This window comes from Hordeum vulgare, chromosome 4H, assembly GCF_904849725.1.
Source record: "Hordeum vulgare subsp. vulgare chromosome 4H, MorexV3_pseudomolecules_assembly, whole genome shotgun sequence".
Lineage (NCBI taxonomy): Eukaryota > Viridiplantae > Streptophyta > Magnoliopsida > Poales > Poaceae > Hordeum > Hordeum vulgare.
In genome coordinates, this window is record NC_058521.1 from 419973112 (window position 1) to 419999401 (window position 26290).

Sequence of the window (26290 nt, forward strand, 5' to 3'; positions counted from 1 at the left end):
GAGCTGGTTCGACATAGCGTGACTAGCGTGTTCCAGCGCTGCGTCGAATCAGAAAAGGGACAGGAAATCCTGAGAGACATTCACCAGGGGGAGTGTGGGCATCGTGCCGCCTCTAGGACCCTGGTGGCTAAGGCATTCTGCCATGGATTCTACTGGCCCATGGCTCTCTAGGAGGCCGTGTACATGGTCAACAAATGCGAGGGCTGCCAATTCTTTGGCGTGGAGAGCCACGTGCCGCCTTCGGCCCTCGAAACCATCCCCTTGTCATGGCCTTTCGCCGTCTGGGGGTTGGACATGGTGGGGCCTTCCAAGACGGCTCGCGGTGGCAGGACTCACCTCTTGGTGGCCGTCGACAAATTTACCAAGTGGATCTGGGCTAGGCCTATCAAGAAGCTTGATGGCCCCACGGCCGTCATGTTCATCACGGACATCTCTGTCCGATACGGCGTCCCCCACAGCATCATCACCGACAACGACACTAACTTCGCCAAGGGCGCTTTGGCGCTCTACTGCTCCAAGGTAGGCATCCAGCTCGACTTGGCGTCAGTGGCACATCCCTAGTCCAATGGCCAGGTGGAGAGGGCCAACGGCCTAATCCTGGCCGGCATCAAGCCAAGACTGGTGGCACCACTTGTCAGGTCAGCCGGTTGCTGGATCGAGTAATTACCGGCTGTACTGTGGAGTCTCCGCACCACGCCCAACCGGTCAACCGGCTTCACTCTGTTCTTTCATGTATACGGGTCCGAGGCCATCATCCCTACGGATATCAAGTTGGACTCGCCTGGGGTCACCTTGTACACAGAAACGGAGGTGAAGGAGGCAAGAGAAGACAATGTTGATCTCCTCGAGGAAGCAAGGGACCTAGCCTTGAGCCGGACGGCCATCTATCAACAGAAGTTGAGATACTACCACAACAAGTAGATCAAGCCTCTCTCTTTCAGAGAGGGAGACTTGGTGCTCAGAAGAATCCAGCGCACAGTCGGCCAACACAAGCTCTCATCCCCATGGGAGGGACCCTTCATCATCAGTAGGTCATTGCACAACAACACATACTACTTGATCGATGCCTAGAAGCCAAGGAAGCGCAAGAGGGACGACTCCGGCCAGGAGACGGAACGTCCATGGAACACGGCGTTGCTTCGCCCGTTCTATTGCTAGAAAGCAAGTATCAAATATGGAAAGAGCATGCACATATGTATCTTTCTCCCTCTCCGGGGATTTCTAACGAATACAATGAAAAGAGCATGCTCATATGCTTATTTTTAGATTCATACTTAGAGTGCTCACTCTGTGAGTCCCTTGCCGTCTCTAATAAGCTCGAGGGCTCTCTAGCCGCCCGAACGACTTCCTTATGTTGTAGAAAAACACATAGTGTACGCAGGACCGATCCCTGGTCACCTCGTAACAGCTACGGACCGGCTCCCGGCTGTCCGGCTAGCGAGGCGACGCTAGGTAAGGCCGGATACATGGAAAGTTTGACTACAAAAAGGTTGCGGGCTTGGGTTGGTTTGATCTTTTTAAGATCTCATTCTAGCCGGCCTATGCTGGTTTATGTCTGAATCTTTAAGTCTTGATGGCTTCGAAAAATCTAAGTCCCATATTCTCAAAGTCAAAAACCTCGACCCAGTCACAGACCGGCTCCCGGCTGTCGGGCTGGCAGGGTGGAAACTAGGGGGGTAGAAGGGTTGGAGAAAAAGAAGTCAAGGAGGAATCAAAAGATGAAGATATAAAACAGCACGCATGGCATTACAAATATAATGCTAAATCCATACATTCAAAAGCATTGGCCCACGGCCGAAGTTCATTACACCCCCAGCGGGTTGAACTGTTGGACTGACAAAATAATTAGACACAACGAAAAGAAAAACAGGATCGGCTAAGGGGCGGTGGCCTCGTGTGTCGCCCCGGCTGCTACTCCCGAAGTGGTGGCATCACCATCGCCGACTGCTTCCGAGGCGGTGGCGCTGTCTCCTCCGCGAAGGCTTTCGGCTCCGTCCACGGCGGAGTTGGCATACGCCTCGCCGCTCGAGGCGGCATTTGCCACTTCATGGGCCGCCTCGTCGGAACTGCCATCGGCGTCATAGGGCTGAAGGCCATGCAGATCGTCAGGGATCACATTGCCGCCTTCACCCCGCTCCAAGTTGAGCTCATCCCAGGCGGCGTACGAGGGGATGTCGCTGGCCCTCACGTGCAACTCCTCCACGGCCTACAACTCCCCCTCCGAGCCGTCACGTTGAGCGACGAGCTTGCCCAAGTCTAGGTTTCGGTACCAGGACTTGGCCAAGCGCATGGCCATGTAGGCTCCAGCACGCCAGGCATAAACACGGTCTTCGCCAGCCGCAAGCCAGCGGGAGAGCCGGCTCATCGATGCCGGCTCCACATCATCAGGCCACAGGGCCCTCACCATCGACGAGCCTGCAACCTGGAGCCGAGCCATGGACTCGGCTAGGGCACGCAGGCGGGCTTTGAGGCCCACCCCTATCTCCTCCACGCTCCAGTCGGAGGCAACATCCACTTCCTGCCCGGCCGCAAAGCGCTCCTCGCGGCTCACCTTGACGGCCGTGTCGGCTGCGTTCCGTGTCTCACGAAAGAGGCCTAAGATAAGGGGAAGGGGCGCAAAGAAGAGTAAGAGGAGGAGGCGGCAAAGAAGAAAATTCAAGACAAAACAAAGAGGACTCATGGTCGAAGTGGCTGTCAGTCTCGTGAGCGCTCTCCAAGGCCTCAAGCTCCCGCACCTTGCTCGCTTGGGTGATGCGGGTGACTTCTTCCTGGAGGGTCGCGGCTGCATCCAGCGGCTTGGCCAGCTGCGCCTGCTTCTGGATCAGGGTTCCTCCTTCTCCTTCAAGGCAGCGTCTTTGAGCTTCATCTCCTCGAGATGAACCGTCTCAAGACGCTCCACGTCGGCAGCATGGGAAGCGTCCTTCTCCTGCAGGGAGGTGCGTAGCTGCTCCTGCTCGGCATGGCGGGCCGCCTCGAGCTCCTTCTTCTCCGCTTGAAGAAAAGTCAACTCCTGCTAGAGCCGGCCGTCCGCCTCACGCAAGGCGTCCCGCTCCACGGCAACCTCGCCCCGCTGGGCCTGAAGTTCGGTGACCTGGCCGTCAGCCGCCTCGTTCTGAGCCTGCAGTATGTTGTAGGCTTGCACCTGGGCATCATAAAGATCCTATAAGCAATGAAGAAGCAAAAGTAAGATTCGGCCTGGTTAATTCATAACCAGCCTGATTCTCGGGGGCTACACCCAGTGGGTGCGCTAGTGCGCTCCCACTAAAAAAGCAAAGCAAGAGATGCCTCTCGAAGAGATTCGGCCCGGCCGATGATCGGCCGGCCCGTTTTCGGGGGCTACACCCAGTGGGTACGCTGGCACGCCCCCACTGATTCAAGAAGAAGAAAAAATTGAAGACAAAGACAAGACACTTACCCTGTGCGCTCCTCCAAACGCTCTAGATCGCTGCCCACCATGCGGGCCGCCTGCTCCACTTTGTATCTGCTACTCGCAAACAACGATACCAGCTCCGGGACACCTTGGAGCACGGTGCCTGTGGGCAGCTTCTGGCGCTCAAGTTTGGCTGCTCGCCAAGCCTTCATGGGCCGACTACCGGCTCTGGGGACAGCTCCTGGAGCAGTCAGGCCATGGTTGGAGACGACGATGGTACCGTCTCGAGGCTTTGGTGTGGCGGTTGGCTCCGCCGACGCTGTCCCCGCAGCAGGAGGAGGATGGGCCACGTCCGGCGCATCCATGTTCACCTGTGGCATGTCCAGGGCCACGTCGGTCGCCGCCTCGGCCTCCGGTGAATCAGGGATCACCTCAAGATCCACCGGCGCAGAGACGTCTGGCTCGGAAGGTTGGGCCTCCTCTGTCCTCGGGGCGCACCTCGGGGCCGCCTTGCTAGATGGCTCCTCCACGCGAGCATGCGTGGAGGGGTCATGTCTAGCCTTCGTGGGCCTCTCCGTCGGCTTCTCGGCCCGGCTGGGCCGAGACGGGCCCTCGGTCGTCTTCTCCGTGGCCGCATCCCAGCGACGGGCGGATTGCTCCTCGAGCTCCTTCTGGGCAGCGTCAGCCGCTGCCCAGCCGGCTGGCTCGGCGGCGGAGGTGGTTTCTTCCTCCACATCCTCCACCTCCCTGCCAAGCGACGCTTTGAGGAACAAATCTTCGCGCAAGAAAAAGTAAAAAGAATGAAAGGGAACCCTTACCTCACGACAATGGGTACCTGCCTCCTACCGCCACCAGCACGACGCTTCTTAGCACCGCCTGCTCGTCCTCCGGCTAGACGACCCGTCGCATCACGCTTGGGAGCCGGCCAGGAAGCTGTGGCACCCTTGCCCTTCTACCGGGCCGCCTCGCCAAGACCGTCCGCCTCGGCCTTATGACGCCGTCCGCGCGTCAGAGGCGGGCTGGTGACCTCCTCCACCCCGCCGGAGTCTTCCTCGAAGGTTGCGTCAGATAGGGAGGAGGGAGTCTCATCATCATCCGTCCAATCTACAATGGAGGGCCTCATATGCTCACCAGACGACTCCGTCCCCTCCGACTCTAGCGCGTCCTCCGAACCTTAGGAGGCGGCAGAACGGGACCCCCTTTAACAGTATGGTGTTCCCATGACTCAAGTATACAGAAAATGAAACAGAAAGAGTAAATCTTCAAGCTTCAAAGTCTTCAGTGTATTTTCTTCGGGACTCACCGAATTCCTGATCTTCAATAACTTCATGAGGAATATCATTTTCTTCGCAATTTCTTCGCGATCAAAGTCTTCAAGGAATGACCAAAGTCTTCACCCGAATACATACATTTTTAGGGGTCGATGTTCATCGAGTAACATTTTTAGGCGCCCGAAAAAGGTCTTGATAACCCACAAGTATAGGGGATTGCAATAGTTTTCTAGTGTAGAGTATTCAACCCAAATTTATTGATTCGACTCATGGGGAGCCAAAGAATATTCTCGACTATTAGAAGCTGAGTTGTCAATTCAACCACACGTGAAAGACTTAATAAGTGCAACAAAGTATTTAGTAGCAAAGTAGTATGGAAGTAACAGTAAAGGTGGCAAATGTGACAGTAGCAGCTTGTAGTGATTGTAACAATAGCAATGGAAAAGTAACTTAGCAAAGATCAATATGTGGAAAGTTCATAGGCAATGGATCAATGATGGATAATTATGTCGGATGGCATTCATCATGCAACCGTCATAACATAGGGTGATACAGAGCTAGTTCCAATTCATTAATGTAATGTAGGAATGTATTCCCTATATAGTCATACGTGCTTATGGCAATAAACTTGCATGGCATCTTTTGTCCTACCATTCTGTGGTAGCGGGATCCTAATGGAAACTAAGGGATATTAAGGCCTCCTTTTAATAGAGAACCGGACCAAAGCACTAGCACTTAGTGAATACATGAACTCCTCAAACTAGGGTAATCACCGGAAAGAATCCCAGTTATTGTCACTCTAGGGATTGAAAGTGCATTATATCGACTAGAGGGGGTGAATAGGCTATTTATACAATTTCATCATTGAGAAAATTCCTAGTGAGGAAAGTCCTTTGTCATGAAATGAGTGTAGCAAAAATAGTACAAAGTCGGAAGTGCAAAAATGTGTACAACAAAGTACTCAACGTGATTTCAAAGATTAGGTTTGCATAGGTCACAAGTACAGGGTAAGCAGGTGAAGAATAACCCAAGTGAAGAATTCGAGGTGAGGAATTCTTAGAAAGTATTTAGTCAAATTCTTCAAACAGTACAGGTGAAAGTCTTCAGCATGAAATTGAGGAAATGAGCGAGTTGAGGAAATAGAACCAGTGACTCGATGAAGAGAGTTGTTGATGACCCAGTTCCAACTGCTGTGATAGTTGTACGTCTGGTTTGGAGGGGCTTGTTATTGAAACCAAAGGACACACAGTCCCGGGACAAACAGTCATTACCGTATTCTCCTTGAGCTAAGGACACACAGTCCTCTCCCAACACTCATGGCAAGTCTTCAGGGCAGACTTCCAAACCCTCACAAACTCGGTCACCCGACGATCCACATTGACTGCTGGATGCTCTAGACCGTGAGGCCTAGCCATCTCGAGGATGCACAATCCTCAAAGGTAACAAGTGTCAGTTCCACACAGGAATAACTTCTTCAATGATGCTCAGTCACTTGGGTTTTGGTTTGGGTTTGGGTGTTTGGGGGTATTTCCTCACTTGATTATTTTCACTCAAATGTTGTGAGGAATTTGGATTGCTCTAAATGACTAGTGTTAGTTTCTATCGGAGCAGTCAATCAATTAGTGGTTGTGGGGGGTGGCTATTTATAGCCTGGTACCATCCCGACATAATTTGATATAAATGCCCTTTAATAATATGACTGTTGGGTGGACAAGATCTAGGACAGGTGGCGCGTGGCGCGGCAACGGTCAGAACTTTCAACTTTGAAAGTCCTCATGTCTCTCATATTCGTCACTTTGAAGATTTGGTAGATGTAGGTTTGGGTTGAGCATCATGAGGAAATTCGTTCCATAGTTTTACCTCGACCCCCTTTAAGAGTACGGTGTTCCCATGACTCAAGTATACAGAAAATGAAACACAAAGAGTAAATCTTCAAGCTTCAAAGTATTTAGTGTATTTTCTTTGGGACACAACGAATTCTTCATCTTCAATCTCTTCATGAGGAATATCATTTTCTTCGCAATTTCTTCGCGACCAAAGTCCTCAAGGAATGACCAAAGTCTTCATCCGAATACATACATTTTTAGGGGTCGATGTTCATCGAATAACATTTTTAGGCGCCCGAAAAAGGTCTTGATAACCCACAAGTATAGGGGATCACAACAATTTTCTAGTGTAGAATATTCAACCCAAATTTATTGATTCGACCCAAGGGGAGCCAAAGAATATTCTTGACTATTAGTTGTTGAGTTGTCAATTCAACCACACCTGAAAGACTTAATATATGCAACAAAGTATTTAGTAGAAAAGTAGTATGGAAGTAATAGTAACGGTGGCAAATGTGACAGTAGCAGTTTTGTAGTGATTGTAACAATAGCAACGGAAAAGTAACTTAGCAAAGATGAATATGTGGAAAGTTCGTAGGCAATGGATCAGTGATGGACACTATGTTAGATGGCATTCATCATGCAACAGGCATAACATAGGGTGATACAGAACTAGCTCCAATTCATTAATGTAATGTAGGAATGTATTCCATATATAGTCATACGTGCTTATGGAAAAGAACTTGCATGACATCTTTTGTCCTACCCTTCCGTGGCAGCGAGATCCTAATGGAAACTAAGGGATATGAAGGCCTCCTTTTAATAGAGAACCGGACCAAAGCATTAGCACTTAGTGAATACATGAACTCCTCAAACTACGATAATCACCGGAAAGAATCCGAGTTATTGTCACTCTAGGGGATTGAAAGAGCATTGTATCGACTAGAGGGGGGTGATTAGGCGATTTTTACAATATCATAATTGATAAAATTCGTAGTGAGGAAAGTCCTCTGTCATGAAGTGAGTGTAGCGGAAATAGTACAAAGTCAGAAGTGCAAAAACATGTACATCAAAGTACTCAACGTGATTTCAAAGATTCGGTTTGCACACGTCACAAGTATAGGATAAGCAGTTGAAGAATTACTCAGGTGAATAATTTGAGGTGAGGAATTCAAAGAAAGTCTTCAGTCAAATTCTTCAAACAGTACTTGTGACAGTCTTCAACATGCAATTGAGGAAATGAGCGAGTTGAGGAAATAGAACTAGTGGCTCGATAAAGACTGTTGTTGATGACCTAGTTCCAACTGATGTGATAGTTGTACGTCTGGTATGGAGCGGCTTGATATTGAAACCAATGGACACACAATCCGTAACGTATTCTCCTTGAGCTAAGGACACACAGTCCTCGCCCAACACTCATGGTAAGTCTTTAGGGCAGACTTCCGAACCGTCACAAACTCACTCACCCGGCGATCCACAATTGACTGCTGGATGCTCTAGACCATGACGCCTAGCCGTCTGGAGGATGCACAGTCCTCAAAGGTAACAAGCGTCGGTTCCACACATGAATAACTTCTTCAGTGATGCTCAATCATTTGATTTTTGGTTTCGGTTTGGGTGTTTGGGGGTATTTCCTAACTTGACGTTTTTCACTCAAAGACTCTTAGGAATTTGGGTTGCTCTAAATGACTAGTGTCAGTTTCTCTCAGAGCACCCAACCAACAAGTGGTTGTGGGGGCGTCTATTTATAGCCTAGGAGCATCTGGACATGATTTGACATTAATGCCCTTTAATAATATGACCGTTGGTGGATAAGATCTGGGACAAGTGGCGCATGGCGTGACAATGGTCGAAACTTGCAACTGTGATAGTCCTCATATCTCTCATATTCCTCACTTTGAGGCTTTGGTAGATGTAGGTTTGGGTTGAGCATCATGAGGAAATTCGTTCCATAGTTTTGCCTCGACCTCCTCTAACAGTACGGTGTTCCTATGACTCAAGTATACAGAAAATGAAACAGAAAGTGTAAATCTTCAAGCTTCAAAGTCTTCAATGTATTTTATTCATGACACATCGAATTCCTCATCTTCAATATCTTCCCGAGGAATATAAATTTCTTTGCAATTTTTTCACGATGAAATTCTTCAAGGAATGACCAAAGTCTTCACCCGAAGACATCCATTTTTAGGGGTCAATATTCATCGAATAACTCGAACTCTTGAGCGACTTATAGAGCCTGTGTACACTCACAAACATATCAGTCTCTTAACCTATAAGTCTTCAAACCACCAAAATCACTAAGGGGCACTAGATGCACTTACAATCTCCCCCTTTTTGGTGGTTGATGTCAAATAGGTTAAGTTTTCAACGGGGATAATAATATGAAATGAAGTACCGAGTTTGAGGAATTTGAAGGTAAGATATAGAGAAACTCCCCGTGAAGATGTGCATGTTTTGAGGAATTTGGTTTGAGCAGCAAATGCACATTGATGATATATATCATGGAGATCTCCCCTTGTATCTTGTAATTCATGCATGCATTTGACATATAGTATGAGGAATTTGAAATGCATGATGAAAAATGGTGTCTCACGGATTTCAGCATGCATGCATTAATTAACTTGAGGAATAAACATGCGAGGAAAAACGTTCAAAAGTGTCAGAACACCATTGGGCTTAAGATACAACTCATTACATCAAAAACTTCAGAAGTGCCAAGAGTTTGTAACTTAATAAAGTTTATAAGCCCATAAATTTAACCCGCTTGAAGACTAACTCTCAGATTTCTCCCCCTTTGCATCAAGTGACGAAAAGGGACAAAACTGAGGACTAACGCCCATGAAGAACTTCACTTCTGTGTTGAGGAAGAGGCGCGAGCATTCTTCGAGTCAGACTTCCTTGTTGGGACAATTACATTATCGCAGGTTCTTCATGTGAATTAGCAGTGCAGAATGAACAAAATGAGATGTCCACCACGTGTGGAAATGGTATATTCTTGAATTTCTTCTTTCGCGTCCATGACTAGTCAAAGTCGTGAGTGAATTCCAGTTCTTCAAGTTCCTTGGGAGTCTTCAGATGAGACAATATGGCCCAAGTGCGATCAAAAACCTCATGAAGATAATAGTGATTTTTCTTCACAACATTCTGAGTATCATTGAGGGTTTTCACAATGGAGCCTGTCACACCCTGTTTTCACCTCACTTTCACTGTATTTCAAAATTCTACGTTTGTTAAAACTTTTCCAAAACCAATGTTGTGAGTGCCATGGTTGTCAATGTATGCTTGTATGCTTGATTGAGTGGTATCAAAAATCATATTTTTCATAAAACAAATGTTTCCAAAAACTCTTTTCTTATTCTGACTATTTCAGACCCTGCTTTGGGTTGCACTGCAACTCCTTGATAGCAAGGGAGTGCTTTCACCCAAAGATGGTGATCTGGTTATAAAACTATTTTTATTCTCCAAAACCATAAAATAATTATTTTATGAATCATTTTTCCTATTTTATTTGCATGTCCATTTCTGAGGCCAGAAATGATATTCCTACATGGGAAATTACTTTTTTGCCTTAGAAAAATCTAAGAAAAATTGGAGATACTCAGAGGACATATATTTTCCATACATAAGATTTTCAACCCCTATTTATATTATAGATAATTGAGTAAAACCCTAAAAACCTATTCTGTTTGTTTTGACCTTTTGAAATATTTCCAAAGGAAATATTCTCAATAAATTCCTAGAAACTTCCAGTGACCTCCCTAAGCCATATTTGGTGCCCATACAAAGTTTCACCTTGATCCAAGGTGGTTAGGGTCCCCAAATAACTCCAAAACACTTTCTGTCCAGTATGAAGTTAGAGCAACTCTACATAGCAAGGTTTATCCAATGGAGCTAAACCTTTGCAGGAGTGCCTAATGCCTCAAATGAGGACTCCCTGCCAAAAATGGGATTTGTGGGATTTGATTTGCCCACACTCCCTTTGGAAGGGACAGATCAAGCCATTTAGGAGTGATTTCAAGTTTACATTGCTAAACTTGTCCAATGGAGCCCAAATTTGGTGTAGCCTCATGTTTTTGCACCAAACCTAGTCGTGTTAAGTTTCATAGCCAGTGGTGGAGTGTAACCACCCCAAACCACTGTCGAACACCTGTTGACAGTATGGCAAAACCCCACTTAACTCCAACTACACCCACTTCCTTTCTCTCAAACTCATAGATAAGGTGGCCAGCATCAATGCCCAACTCCAGACAAGTGGCCCTTCCCTGGTTCTAAGTAGAAAATCCAGAAAATCCAGACAAGTGGCTGACAGCATCTATTTTTCTCCCCTCCTTTGACTAGCCAATGCGCCCACGGTGTTCAAACATGTAGGCATCTCCAAGCAAGGCCCCAGGACACGTCAGACTCGTCCAAGGCGCCCCAGAGCGCACCAGCATGCTGTGTCATGCCAAGTCTGCGCTCTGGCGCGCTACAGGGAGCAACCGAGGCGGGGGCGACCTCCCACGGCAAGTTCCAGCCTCCCTGAGGTGTCCCTCCTCTTCCCCGACAGCCCCTCTACATCAGGCAGCCCCCAGGGCCCCTCCTTTCCCGCGCTGAAGGCTGGTGCGACGCGTGCCCGCGCGCACCAGGTTCGGCCAGAGGAGCGCGACCACGCACGCACGCCACTCCTCACTCTCCCCTGTCTCATAGTGGGCCCTGAGGTCCAAAACCACGTCCTAAGACCGTGGTTTCGACCCCAACCCCTCTCTACGCCCCCTGCACGCCACGGTGAAACCACCGGCGCTCCCCTGCCGGTGCATCATTGCAGCCCTATAAATAGGCCACCCCTCACTACAACACCCCTCACTCCACCACACCTAGGCCCCAATCGTCTCCCTAGCCACCCCTCGAGCAAGAAGAGCCCCGGTGCTCGAGATGGATCGAGGCCCCTCCACCTTGCAGCTTCGGTCGATCTTCGACCACACGACGATTCCCGCGTCCCTCTGCCCTCCTACGCACTCCCCGTGACCGCAAGAAGCTTTCCCCTCACTCCCCTAATTAATTCCGTGCCTGTAGCCACCATCCCCACCGTCGACCAAAACCCCTCCGCTGCGGCCACCTCATCGCTGGTGAACCAGGACCCACCCTGTCGTCGACTCGACCACCAGCACGTAGGCGACGACGAACCGGACCCATTCCCACCGTTGTTAGGGCCTGAGGACGTCGGTAGCCACGCCGGAGAGCCTCCCTTCCCCTTTGTCCAGAGGTGGAAGACGACCCCGACACGTGTGCCTCACCTGTCGGTGGCCCATCCACCTCTCCCTCGCGTCCCGCTGCCGCTGACCGCCGGGGCCTGCACGTCAGGTTTAAACCTGATAACGCGCGCGCGTGGGCAGGCTGGCTGGGTGGCTATCTGGGTCGGCCCAGCCCCAGGGTGAGCCAGATCAGGGTTGTGCCCATTTTCTTCTATTTTTAAAAATCTATTTTATAAGATTTTATAAAAATATTTAACTAGTGGAAATTAATGATTCTTCCACCATTATTCTTCTAAAAACGAGGAGTATTTAATAGAGCTGATAGGAAAAAATTTAGGATAACATTTCTGTTTTATAATAATTAAAAATGCTATTTGGAATAGTTTTGCTTGTGTTAAACTAAATTTGAAAATAATCCTTAAACTAAAACCAGAGAAAAATATTTTTGAAATGACAATATGGATTTACCAGAATTAAACAACATTTTAAAAGTGATTTTGTGATCTGTTTTTGAGTGAGCTACTTATTGCTTTTTATTTAATACAACGATAGAAACCACGTTTGACTAAGGAGTTGGACTTGAAGACACCGAAGACCCCGGATACTTAGCTGATCAAGGCAAGCAGCTCTTTGACCATATTTGAGCATATGTTATATTGGATGCTAGTGTAGCAAATAATTTCGTTGCATATGATCGTAAGTGTTGGTAAATCATTGAAGTGATGTTACCGAAGGCTCCTCCGGAGCACCTGCATGTTAAGCGTGATCCTACCGCCTATGAGGGTCACACTAATATCATGTTGACAAGTAGAGTTAAGCATAGTAGTAGAAGCATAAGCATGATCATGGTGATTATCAAAGGTTTATGAAAACCCCGTCGGGTTCCACTAATGCCCAAGGGTGATGATGAGTTAGGTGGCCACTTTTGGTGAAGTGGTGCATCGGGTATTTGGTGTGTGTATGGTTTCGAAAATGGGAATAGATTTATGATGTGTCGACTGTCGTGGGAATAAACCTGACAGTAGAGGTGTAGGATATGAATGGAGAGGGCAGAGTCCTAGCTACGACAAGATTGTACGCACGATGTATGAGTTCAGGCCCCTCTCTTGGAGGTAACAACCCTACGTCTCAAGTGCTTGGGAGCTCTTGCATTGTGGTTTGTGTAATACAGGGGGTGCAAACCCTTGTGCCAGAGGGGAGGGGTGGCTTATATAGAGTGCGCCACCTCTCATCAATACCTCAGCATCTAACGGCTCGATCAATATGAGTTAAAGATATACATTACTGATAACGTAAGTGGGTAATAAATGCTACTAAATACCATTGGTTGAACGTGTGTCCGTTGGCCCTCGTGGGTGACTTCTGATCTTCAGTACCGTCTGGAATCCTTCTGAGTGTATATGGGTTGTCGAGTGGATGTAAATATAATCCGAGTGTCTTCGTACTGAGTGACTTTTAAGCATCATCTTCATCTAGTCGGAATCATCTGTCTGACCCTTGGCCTAATAATGAGGTCCCTTGGGTAGGACATTTAGGTCAGGCCTATGACCCTACCCTAGGCACATATCCCCATCATTAGCCCCCGAATGGATCGGGGTTCGAGTGAGGAAGGGGTCGACGTGAGTTCTTGTCGAGTCGTTCTGATTTTAGCCCTTTTCCTGGGATCGACAAAACTTTGGGTCGACTCAAATCTTCGTCATTCGCCTTGATCGATTCTGTTCCAAAGTTTGCCCGAGTGATTTCAGATCTTGGGCTTACTCTGAGTGACTACCGGGATCTTTTGATATTACTGATCACTGAGGCAGGTCCGGATCTTGTGGGATTCAAAATTTCGGTTTCCGCGCGCCTCACGGTGATGACGCAATTGTCAGGCAAGTGGAGCAACGAAGTCTCGATTATTGCACCGCCATCATCGCCACGCATCACGTCTCCACTAACAGCGGGATATGTTGAGATCTGGAGGTCCCACCAGTCGGTGGCTCAGTCGGTCGCTTATATAAATGCAGTCGTGGCTAGGGTTACGGCTGCGCCTTGATCTTTTCTTGATCCTCCTCCTCCTTTGTCTCACCAGCCTTGCTCAATATTCTCCTTGCTACCACAGACATGAAGAAAGGTAAAACCTCCAAGCTTGAGCGCGCAAAGAAGGGCGTCAAGGGGAGAAAAGCCGGTCGGACTGCAGTGCCGCTAGGGTGGATACAGGGGGATTTTCTCCCGTCCACTGTGATGAAGCAGGATGTTTTGGATCTCGTTGAACACGGGATGGTGGTGGAGAAATCATGGAGACTGCCAAGGGAGGAGCTTGAACTAGCACCTCATGAGGGGGAACGGGTCCTCCTCACCACTCATGTCGAGCGAGGTTTTTCTCTGCCTCCACATCCTTTCTTTCGTGGTTTCCTCTTATATTTCGGGATTCAACTTCATCATCTTCCTCCCAACACTCTTGCCTATCTTTCTGCATTCATCACCTTGTGTGAGTGCTTCTTGGGCTGCCCTCCTCATTGGGGTTTGTTCAAGAAAATATTTACTGCCCAATCCCAAACAGTGAAAAAAGTGAATCCTGGGGACACCCGGACCAACTTATCCAGTTGTGTGGTGGCATAGGAATTCAGAAGAGGAATAGAGTACTTATCCTCTAATGACCCTCCCTAAATCGGTTAGGAACTAACAGTCGTCATGGTTCTACTGCTATGATACTGCATCTTCGAACATGTTGACTGGCCTTCCCCCCTTCACCTTAGATCGTCCGAATGCTCCTAGGATATTGACTATATTCGAGGATGAAAAGGCAGAAGTGGACATGTTGGCGGGTGAAATGATTAACTTGGTCAGAAAAGGGCTGACTAGTTTGGACCTGCTAGAGACGTTTCTCAGTCGGCACATCCAGCCTCTTGAGGCAAGGTACCATGCCATGTGGCATTATGCTACTGCAAAAGAAGACTTTCCAACGGCGCCAGAAACAAGCGTGCTGACGGGAGACTATTCTTGTCTTGATACTCCTCAGCAACGGCACCAGGAATCCTTCTGCTATGGCTACGCCTTTAGGGACTTCCTTGGCAAATATGCAAAGGATTCCCCCGTGGCCTTGGAGCCTTGTGTTTGTGTTGCCTCGAAGCAGAAAGGGTGATGTAGCACAACGGCGGTAAGTATTTCCCTCAGTTTTGAGAACCAAGGTATCGATCCAGTGAAGGATTATCACAAGTACCTGCACAACCACAAAGAGCTTGCACCCAACGCTATGAAGGGGTTATCAATCCCTTATAGATTGTTTGCCAAGTGAGAACTGAAAGCAAAAAGAAACAAAGCGAAAGTGGAAACGATAGGTGTGAATAGACCCGGGGGCCGTAGTGTTCACTAGTGGCTTCTCTCATGAAAGCAAGTAGACGGTGGTTGACCGAATTATTGTCGAGCAATTGATAGAACCGCGCAAAGTTGTGACGTTATCTATGGCAATGATTATATCTATAGGTATCACGTCCAAAACAAGTAGACCGATACTTTCTGCATCTACTACTATTACTCCACACGTCGACCGCTATCCAACATGCATCTAGTGTATTAAGTTCATGAGAACAGCGTAACGCCTTAAGCAAGATGACATGATGTAGATGGACAATCTCATATCTATGATAAAAGCCCATCTTGTTACCCTTGATGGCAACAACACGATGCGTGCCTTGCTGCCCCTTCTGTCACTGGGAAAGGTCACCACACGGTATGAACCCAAAACCAAGCACTTCTCCCATTGCAAGAATCATAGATCTAGTTGGCCAAACAAAACCCAAGACTCAGAGAGACTTACAAGGATATCAAATCATGCATATAAGAAATCAGCAAAGACTAAAATATATATCATAGATAATCTGATCACAAATCCAAAATTCATCGGATCTCGACAAACACACCGCCAAAGAGGATTACATCGGATAGATCTCCATGAAGATCATGGAGAACTTTGTATTGAAGATCCAAGAGAGAGAAGAAGCCATCTAGCTACTAACTACGAACCCGTAGGTCTGAAGTGAACTACTCACGAGTCATTGGAGGGGCGATGATGTTGATGAAGAAGCCCTCCAACTAGAAAGTCCCCTCCGACAGGGCACCGGGAAGGGTCTCCAGATGAGATGTCGCGGAAACGGAAGCTTGCGGCGGCGGAAAAGTGTTTTCGTGTATGCCCTGATTTTTTCTGGATTTTAGGGAATTTATAGGCCAAAGACCTAGGGCAGGGGAGCGCCAGGGGGGCATAAGCTTGTTTGTCGCGGCCTCCCCCCTGGCCGCGGCAACAGGGCTTGTGGGCCCCCTATGGGCCCACTTGCTTGGCCCTCAAGCCTCCCGATCTTCGTCTGTTCTGGAAAAATTTATTTCGGGGATTTTATTCCGTTTGGACTCCGTTGCAAAATCAAATCGGGAAAGAGTCAAAAACACAGAAAAACAGGAACTGGCACTTGGCACTGAATTAATAAGTTAGTCCCAGAAAAAGATATAAAAGGTAAACAAAACATCCAAAGTTGACAAGATAACAGCGTGAAACCATCAAAAATTATAGATACATTTGAGACGTATCACATTACACTGGTTCTAAAGACTCCACTCGGTCGCATCGAGACGAAGTCAATGAAGAGATGATAAGCTAGTGGATCAGAAGCATCACTGGTCCTTGCGATAACCCCGTGGGATCTAGACGAGTCGCACCATATTCTGCCGAGAATAAGCCGCGGAAGTTGGTATATTACATCTCTTCTGTTTGTATTTATGCCTTCGTCGAGTGACTTCATATTCATCCGACTGACTCTATTATCTTTGTGCTTTGCAGGAATGGACCAACCCGCACTCTCCCGTGCCCAACGGGGAGCAGTTCGACCTTGGAGGAGAAAGTGAAGGTGGCAGTGCCGACAGTGAGTATGTAGATGACAGCGAAGAGAGCAAAGACGCTTCAGAAGACAGTGAGGAAGAAGAACAATCTCCTCCATGCCAAGAAACATGAACCAAGCAACGCCATGACCCATCAGCTCCACCAAGTAAAACAGTCGCCTCCAGCAGCACAAGTGTGAAGCAGGACCGGGCCGTCGCGCCCGACTCTGCGGAGAAGGCTGCAAAACAGCCAAAGCCCGACGCGCCAAAACTTCGGAAGGCTTTGCCAAGAATGAGAATCGCCGTGTCGTTTGCATCAGTGTGAGTGTTTGTCTTTTTCATCTCGCCATTGTGTCTTTTCAAACTTCTGGTGACCGAGTGCAATTTGTTTGCCAGTGCTGCTACTTTGGTGTCTACTCCTGTCGAGACAGGAGAGGATTGTATGGACCTGGACATAGTGGGTTAGCCCGCACCTCGACCAGGTATGATAAACATTAGCTTCACTTTGTTTTATATAATAGATCAGGACTGATTTGACCATCACCATTTCAGCTTCGGGTGTCATTTTCTTGGATGACGATCCAAAGCCTCAACATACAGCTACGGAATAAACTCCTGCTGAGCGAGTTACATCTGCATTGGGGATGCCTGTGACACCTCTGTCGAATGCTCCTCCAGTCGGTTCGGGTGCTATGGCGACGGCCCCTCCGACTGGATTAACTGTCATGACGACTATGCAGAGTGCTCCTCTGGTAACCCAAGCTACCACTGTCGTGATGCCCACTTCCTCATCAGTTGCATTCTCTATGCATCGCGTCCCAGAGGATCAGACTAGCGCTGCCAAAGAGGCGATGATCCAGGCCAAGCTGATGATGCAACACACAAAGGAGGTGTTCGAGGCCAGCAAATTGGCGTATGACGCCAACTCGGCACTCGAAGCGAACATTCGTAAGTTCCACTATAAGTTGTTTTCCGATTGAATCTTGTCGATCTTGTCAATCTTGCTTTATTGCTTTACACCCACTGGAGGTTTGCCGTGCAGTAGGTTGTCTTTACTCCAGTGGGGGCACGCTTAGTGAACCCACTCGGTGTAGTCCACAAGACTGTTGTTGAATGTTTGCATCATAAGGAGTCTGAAGTTAAGATGTATGCTCTATTTTTGACTCGGCCAGGTCGGACCTGGTCGAGTGTTTTTGTATTCCAGTGGGGGCACTCTTAGTGCACCCACTGGGTGTAGTCCTCGAGATCGTTGTCGAGTGTTTGCCTCGGCAATGGTCTAATTGAGAATGAGTAAATGCGGGACTCGGGCAAACTGGTCTAGTCAAGTAATTTTGTATCCAGTGGGGGCACGCTAAGTGCACCCACTGGGTGTAGTCCCCGAGACTAGTGTCGATCGTTTACGGAGGGAAGTAGTCTTAAGAACTTGGATGGGTGCGGTGGCCGCTAACTGTCGAATGACTTTTATTTTTCCACTCGGAAGTAGAAAAATAATTGTGTCAAATGACTTGTATTTCTCCACTCGGAAGTTGAAAAATAATTGTGTCGAATGAAACTTACTTTTCCACTTGGATGCTTTTCAGAAGGCTCGCGAGATTGGGTTGCAGTATACCTAGATGGAATCGAAGAAGAACCAACTAAAGCTGGAGTGTGATGCAATGAAAAAGGTGTTGGAAGACAAGGATCTAGTCCTTGCCAAGCTGAAGGAGAAGTTCGAAGCTGACGAACCGAAGCTTGCGGACTTTGATAAGTTGATGGCAGAAAATGAAAAAATGAAGAAAGAAAGAGATGATTGGGCAAAGAAACTTAACTCTATGGCAAAGAGGGGAAATGCCATAGAAATTTTTGTAAAATATTTCCTCGAGAAGATGCTGGCGTCCCTCATTGGTATGTTCTCTTTGCCGAGTGAGTCCTTACACTTTTCATCGAATAACATGCATCTGATGTTTCATTTCTCTTATTCCACAGAATTCTGTCCTGACTTTGATAAATAGACCTTCGAGGTGGAGACATACTTGGACCCCATCAAGTTTCCTGTTCCTGATGAGTTGGCCGTAAGCATGTATCGCCTCAACTGCCGCCTCGTGAAAGTTCAAGAATACTTCACTCGACTGCGAGCTACTGTGGGAGGAATCGACAAAGAGCTATGGCCTGAAGATACGTTCCTCGTTGATGTGGAAGCTGTGATGGAGCGCCTGGGTCGGGTTCCTGAGAGAGTCCAAGTGTTGAAGAAATCTGCTGCTCGGTGCGGGGTTGATGTTACTCTTCTCTCGTCAGGGTCCACTTTAAGGAGGCGAGGGAGGACAAACTGAAAATGCTCCGAGTAGCAAATACCAAGAAGCTCCAGTTCGAAGATGTTATGGAGACTTTCATCAGTGCTGTGACTCGCATTGCTGATGGAATCGATCTCGATAACTTTGTCGAGCCAGCAAGCCCCGGAGGTTCTTGAAGAGAAAACTGTTGTTATTCCTAAAACTTTAAATTTGCCTCGGTATGCCGAGTGGTTGATGTATCCTTTAAACTTCGTTCGGGTGCTTATCCCGAGTACTTTATGGCTGCACGGATAACTTTGATCCGTGTTAGGTTCTTTTGAATCTATCTGCTTTTGATATTTGCAAGATTTGCTTGGTTTCCTTCGAGTGAATAGATTGCTATCCATTCGGAAAAAAGTTTTTAACTTAGGCAATTTGTTCACAACTAAGTTTGCGAGTGTGAAGTCTTCTTCTCCACTCGAACTATATTTTTACTTAGGCGAATCATGTCCAGCTAAGCCCCCCGAGTGTGAGGATCGCTCTTCACTCGGAGTACGTTTTGTACTTAGGCGAAGACTGGTTCGCAACTAAGCATCCAAGTGGATAGTTTTGACCCACTCAGAAGAGTTTGTTAACTTAGGCGAATCTTGTTCCTAGATAAGCCCCCGAGTGTGAGGATCGCTGTTCACTCGGAGTATGTTTTGTACTTAGGCGAAGATTGGTTCGCAGCTAAGCATTCGAGTGGATAGTTTTTACCCACTCGAAAGAGTTTGTTAACTCAGGCGAATCTTGTTCGCAGCTAAGCCCCCGAGTGTGAGGATCACTCTTCACTCGGAGTACGTTTTGTACTTGTGCGAAGACTGGTTCGCAGCTAAGCATCCAAGTGGATAGTTTTTACCCACTCGAAAGAGTTTGTTAACTTAGGTGAATCTTGTTCGTAGCTAAGCCCCCGAGTGTGAGGATCGCTCTTCACTCGGAGTACGTTTTCGTACTTAGGTGAAGACTGGTTCACAGCTAACCATCCGACTGGATAGTTTTACCCACTCGGAAGAGTTTGTTAACTTAGGTGAATCCTGTTCGCAGCTAAGCCCCCGACTGTGAGGATCGCTCTTCAGTCGGAGTATGTTTTGTACTTAGGGGAAGACTGGTTCACAGCTAAGCATCCCAGTGGATAGTTTTTATCGAGTCGGAACAGTTTGTTAACTTAGGCGGATCTTGTTCGTAGCTAAGCCCCCGAGTGTGAGGATCACTCTTCACTCGGAGTACGTTTTGTACTTAGGCGAAGACTGGTTCGCAACTAAGCATCCGAGTGGATAGTTTTTATCCACTCGGAAGAGTTTGTTAACTTAGGTGAATCTTGTTCGCAGCTATGCCCCCGAGTGTGAGGATCTCTCTTCACTCGGAGTACGTTTTTGTACTTAGGCGAAGACTGGTTCGCAGCTAAGCGTTCGAGTGGATAGTTTTTACCCATTCAGAAGAGTTTGTTAACTTAGGAGAATCTTGTTCGCAGCTAAGGCCTCGAGTGTGAGGATCGCTCTTCACTCGGAGTGCGTTTTGTACTTAGGCGAAGACTGGTTCGCAGCTAAGCATCCGAGTGGATAGTTTTTATCCACTAGGAAGAGTTTGTTAACTTAGGCGAATCTTGTTCGCAGCTAAGCCCCCGAGTGTGAGGATCGCTCTTCATTCGGAGTACGTTTTTGGGCGTGTAGCCACTCGACTGAAATCGACTAAAATTGAAGAAGTTATGACTCTGACAAGCAATTTTATTCAGCAAACTTCGTCTGTTACATCGGATATGCCAGTACTCAAGCTTAAAAACGCTTCAGCAGATCCGCATTCCATGCGCGCGGTTCATCTGTCCTCTTCTGAAGATTGTAGAGTCGTTAGGCCCCATTGTTTAATACCTTAGTGATGATGAAAGGCCCTTCCCAAGCAGGAGCTAACTTATGAGGTCGTTGTTGATCCACTCTGAGCACCAGATCACCTTCATGAAATGCCTGACTCCTCGCATGCCTTGAATGAAAACGCCGTAGGTCTTGTTGATAAACTGTGGATCGAACCAGCGCCGTCTCGTGTTTCTCCTCTAAAAGATCCAGTCCATCTTGACGTGCTTGTTCGGCTTCAGCTTCTGAATAGAAATCCACTTGGGGTGAACTATGAAGCAAGTCACTTGGTAGAATGGCTTCGGCTCCATAGACAAGGAAGAAAGGAGTTCGCCCACTCGATCGGTTCGGTGTTGTCCTCAGACCCCAGAGAACAGAAGGTAGTTCAGTCCCCAAGCGCCTGCGGCATACTCAAGGTCTCGCATGAGTCGAGGCTTTAATCCTTGTAGGATAAGACCATTTGCTCACTCTGCTTGACCGTTGGTTTGCGGATGAGCAACGAATGCATAATCCACTCGGGTCCCTTGGTTAGTGCAAAAACGTATGAACTCGTCCGAGTCGAAGTTTGACCCATTGTTTGTGATAATGCTATGCGGGACTCCATACCGGAATGTAATTTCCTTCACAAACTTGATGGATGTGCGGGCATCCAGCTTCTTGATCGGCTTAGCTTCGATCCATTTGGTGAACTTGTCGATTGCAACGAGAAAGTGTATGAACCCACTCTGACCTGTACGGAAAGGCCCGACCATGTATAAGCCCTAGACAGCAAACGACCAAAGGAGAGGAATTGTCTTCACGGCCGATGCAGGTTTGTGAGACAAGTTGGAGTAGAACTGACAACCTTCACAACGGTCGACAAGATCTTTGGCCATTTCATTAGCGCGTGGCCAGAAGAATCTAGATCGGTATGCTATGACAACAATGATCGGAGAGGACGCATGATGACCAAAGGTACCCGAGTGGATTTCTTCCAGAATCAGTTGGCCCTCCTTAGGGGAGATACATCATTGAGCTACGCTGGTCATGCTTTCTATGTAAAGCTGATCACCCATTGCAGCAAAGGCCTTTGACCTGCGGACAATTTGTCGGGCATCCTCTTCGTCTTCTCGCAACTCTCGCCTTAAGATGTATGCAATATACGACATTGTCCAATTGGGAGTAATCACCAAAAATTCCATGATAAGATCAACGACTGCTGGAACATCAACTTTACTCGGATCAGAAGTACTTGTTGGCTGTGGGGGCTCTTCAGTGAAAGGATCCTCTTGCACAGACGGAGTGTGCAAGTGTTCTAAACGTACATTGCTGGGTATAGGCTTCCGAGTAGATCCGATCTTAGCCAATTCATTTGCTTCCTGGTTCTTCAGTCGGGGTACATGATGGAGTTCTAAGCCTTCAAACTTCTTCTCCAGCTTCCTCACCGCATTGCAATAGCATGTCATGGCAGGGTACCGAACGTCCCACTCCTTCATCACCTGATTGACCACAAAGTCTGAGTCGCCGTAGACCATCAGGCGCCAGACGCCGAGTGAGATGGCCATGCGCAACCCATAAAGGAGAGCTTCATACTCAGCTTCATTGTTGGATGAATCAAAGTGGATCTAAAGGACATAATTAAGCTTTTTGCCCTTTGGAGACACCAGCACCGGACCCATTTAATATTTTGGATCCATGAAAGAACATAGTCCAATGCGCCGAATGAATCTGTGCAGGCTGTTGTTGTTCCACCCACTCGGCCATAAAATCAGCCAGGGCCTGAGATCTGATGGCTTTCTTTGCTTCAAACTTGATATCCATATACAATAGCTCCATAGCCCATTTGGCCACTCGGCCCGTTGCATCCCGATTGTGAAGGATCTCTAATAGGGGAGCATCACTGACGACTGCTATGGAGTGATCTTGAAAGTAATGTGCGACTTTCTTTGCTGTCAAATATATTCCATAAAGAAGCTTCTGGTAGTGGGGATACCTTTGCTTCGAAGGAGTCAATACTTCTGAAATATAATAGACTAGACGTTGAACCTTGTAAGCTTTACCTTCTTCTTCTCTCTCGACAGTCAGGACTGTACTGATGACTTGATTGGTGGTTGCGATGTATAGGAGCAGTGGTTCTTTGCTGGCGGAGCAGCAAGCACTGGTTGGGTGGAAAGCAGAGCTCTGAGCTCTACAAACGCTGCTTTTGCTCCATCATTCCACTCGAATACATCCGACTTCTTCATCAATCAGTACAAAGGCAGTGCCTTCTCACCAAGACGAGATATAGATCCAATTTAAGTTTTTCTAGACCAAGCTGGAAGCGTAGACCCATACCTTGTACTCTCATTCTTTCGTTTTAGCTAGCCAAACCGACTCAATGTTGCCAGCCATCCTGTAAGTTTCTGCACGTCATGCACTCGCACAGGACTCTGCCTTCTGACGATGGCGCCAGTCTTCTCAGGGTTAACGTCGATCCCTCGTTCGAAAATGAGAAAACCGGGTAACTTGCCCCCAGGAACGCCAAAAGTGCACTTAGCTCGATTGAGCTTGATGTCATATTTCCTCAAATTAGCAAATTTTCTGCCAAGTCAACCAGTAGGTCAGAACCTTTGCGTGAATTGAGAATAATGTCATCCATGTATGCTTCAATATTTCGACCGATCTGGTTGAGCAAACACTTCTGGATCATGTGCATGAAGGTTGCACCAGCATTGTTCAGATCGAAAGGCATAGTGATGTAACAGTAACACCTAAAAGGGGTGATGAAGGCTGTTTTTATTTCATCTAGGCCAAACAGACGGATCTGATGTTAACCAGAATAAGCATCCAGAAAAGACAAACGCTCGCACCCCGCAGTTGAATCGACAATCTGATAAATGCGGAGGAGCGGAGAGTGGTCTTTTGGACAGACCTTATTAACATTTTTGAAGTCGATACACATGCAAAGAGAATTGTCTTTCTTGGGAACCATAACAACATTCGAGAGCCACTTGAAGTGGTAAATCTCGCGAATGAATTTGGCCTCCAAGAGCTTGGCTACCTCCTTGCCGACTGCTTTCCTCTTCACTAATGTAGATCGTCGTTGGCGCTCTCTGGCTGGTTTCGCCTTTGGATCCACTCGCAAATGGTGCTCGGCCAGCTCCCTGGGTACACTCGGCATTTCAGCAGGCTTCCATGCGAAGATGTCCGAGTTCTCACGGAGGAACTGGATGAGCTCGGCTTCCTATTTGCTGTCGAGTGTCATGGATATGTTGGTTGGAGCTGCATTGGGTTCAGTTGGATGAACGTTTACTGGCTTGACCTCTCGTGCCGACTGAAAAGCGGATTCAGAAGGTGTTCTCGTAGGGAACCTAACGGGATTTTTTTTCACAGGCTCTGTTCTATTCTGCTTTGCGCTGTGCCCGTGAAATGGTCAGTACAGATGATGGATCTAAGAACTTGATCCGTGTTGTCAACAACAGGCTCAGTGCACTATCCTTTCACATAAGAGAGTACTATTGGGTTGATATGAAGAAGATAAATGAAATTTATCGCTACAAGACCGAGGAGTATTCACATGATGCTATCAATAAGTTCAACATCTACCCAGAGCAAATCCCATCCTGGCTAGCAGACTGGATTCCTGACAAAGGTGGTTATCTTATAGGAAACCTACAACCAGCTCACATGGATTTCAGGTTTTTTTCTCTTGGAAATCTCTGGGCGATTGTTTCCTCTTTAGCAACTCAAAAGCAAGCAGAGGGTATCCTGAACCTCATTGAAACCAAATGGGATGATATAGTTGCAAATATGCCTCTCAAGATATGCTACCCTGCTCTGGAGTACGAGGAATGGCGTATTATCACTGGCTGCGACCCCAAAAACACGTAAGCAACTGAAATTTCTTCTGTGCCCCGTGTATGTATTCAGTTTGCGGTATTTTCAGATTCTGATGTTTCTTAGAGCAACTCTAGCAGACCCCTTAAAGTGGTCAAACCCATAAAAAAAACGAGGTGTTTACCTCTGCCTTAGAAAAATCTGAGAAAATTTGGAGATACTCACACGACATATATTTTCCATACATAAGATTTTCAAGCCCTATTTATATTATAAATAATTGAGTAAAACCCTGAAAACCTATTTGTCTGTTTTGAGCTTTTGAAATATTTCCTTTGGAAATATTCTCAATAAATTCCTAGAAAATTCCAGTGACCTCCTTAAGCCATATTTGGTGCCCATATAAAGTTTCACCTTGATCCACGGTGGTTAGGGTCACCAAATAATTCCAAACCCCTTCCTGTCCAGTATGAAGTTAGAGCAACTCTACATAGCAAGGTTCATCCAATGGAGCTAAAACTTTGTAGGAGTTCCTAACACCTCAAATGAGGACTCCCTGCCAAAAATGGGATTTCTGGGTATTGATTTGCCCACACTCCCTTTGGAAGGGACATATCTGACCATTTAGGAGTGATTTCAAGTTTACATTGCGAAACTTTTCCAATGGAGCCCAAATTTGGTGTAGCCTCATGTTTTTGCACCAAACCTAGTCATGTTAAGTTTCATAGCCAGTGGTGGAGTGTAACCACCCCAAACCACTGTGGAACACCTTCCGTCAGTATGGCAATACCCCACTTAACCCCAGCTACACCCACTCCCTTTCTCTCAAACTCCTAGATTAGGTGGCTAGCATCAATGCCTAACTCCAGACAAGTGGCCCTTCCCTGGTTCAAAGTAGAAAATCCAAAAACCCCAATCTAAGCTTCAGCCCAAGGCTAACAACATCTATTTTTCTCCCCTCCTTTGACTAGTCGATGCTCCCACGGTGTTCAAGCGGCTAGGCATCTCCAAGCAAGGCCCCGGGACACACCAGACGCGTCCAAGGCACCCCAGAGGGCGCCAGCATGCCGTGGCCTGCCAAATCTATGCTCTGGGCGCGCTACACGGAGCAACCGAGGTGGGCGCGACCTCCCACGACCAGTTCCAGCCTCCCCGCGGTGTCCCTCCTCTTCCCCGACAGCCCCTCTGCATCAGGCAACCCACAGGGCCCCTCCTTTCCCGCGCCGAGGGCCGGTGCGGCGCGTGCCCGCGTGCGCCAGGTTCAGACAGAGGATCGCGAGCACGCAGGCACGCCACTCCTCACTCTTCCCTCTCTCGCAGTGAGCCCTCATGTCCAAAACCACGTCCTCAGACCGCGGTTTCGACCCCAACCCCTCTCTGCCACGGTGAAACCACCGGTGCTCCCCGGCCGGTGCACCATCGCAGCCCTATAAATAGGCCACCCCTCACTCCAGCACCCCTCACTCCACCTCACCTAGGCTCCAATCGTCTCCCAGCCACCCCTCGAGCAAGAAGAGCCCCTGTGGTCGAGATCGACCGATGCCCCTCCGTCTTGGAGCTCCGGTCGATCTTTGGCTACACGACGGTTCTCGCGTCCCTGTGCCCTCCTACGCACTCCCCGTGACCCCAAGAAGATTTCCCCTCACTCCCCTGATCGACTCCATTCCCGTAGCCACCATCCCCACCGTCGACCGAAACCCCTCCGCTGTGTCCTCCTCGTCGCCGATGAACCAGGACACCCCCCGTCATCGACTCGACCACCAACACGTAGGCGGCGACGAGCTGGACCCATTCCCGCCGTTGTTAGGGCATGAGGA

The 26290-nt window shown here is 47.9% G+C and overlaps 1 protein-coding gene across 1 annotated transcript; it reads left to right on the forward strand.

The window, feature by feature from the left end:
* The first annotated feature begins 24032 nt into the window (after positions 1-24032).
* LOC123446540 (neutral/alkaline invertase 1, mitochondrial-like) lies at positions 24033-24624 on the forward strand. Its single transcript, XM_045123112.1, has one exon. The coding sequence runs from the start codon at positions 24066-24068 to the stop codon at positions 24525-24527; it is 462 nt and encodes a 153-aa protein (XP_044979047.1). The 5' UTR covers positions 24033-24065; the 3' UTR covers positions 24528-24624.
* Positions 24625-26290: the final 1666 nt, after the last annotated feature.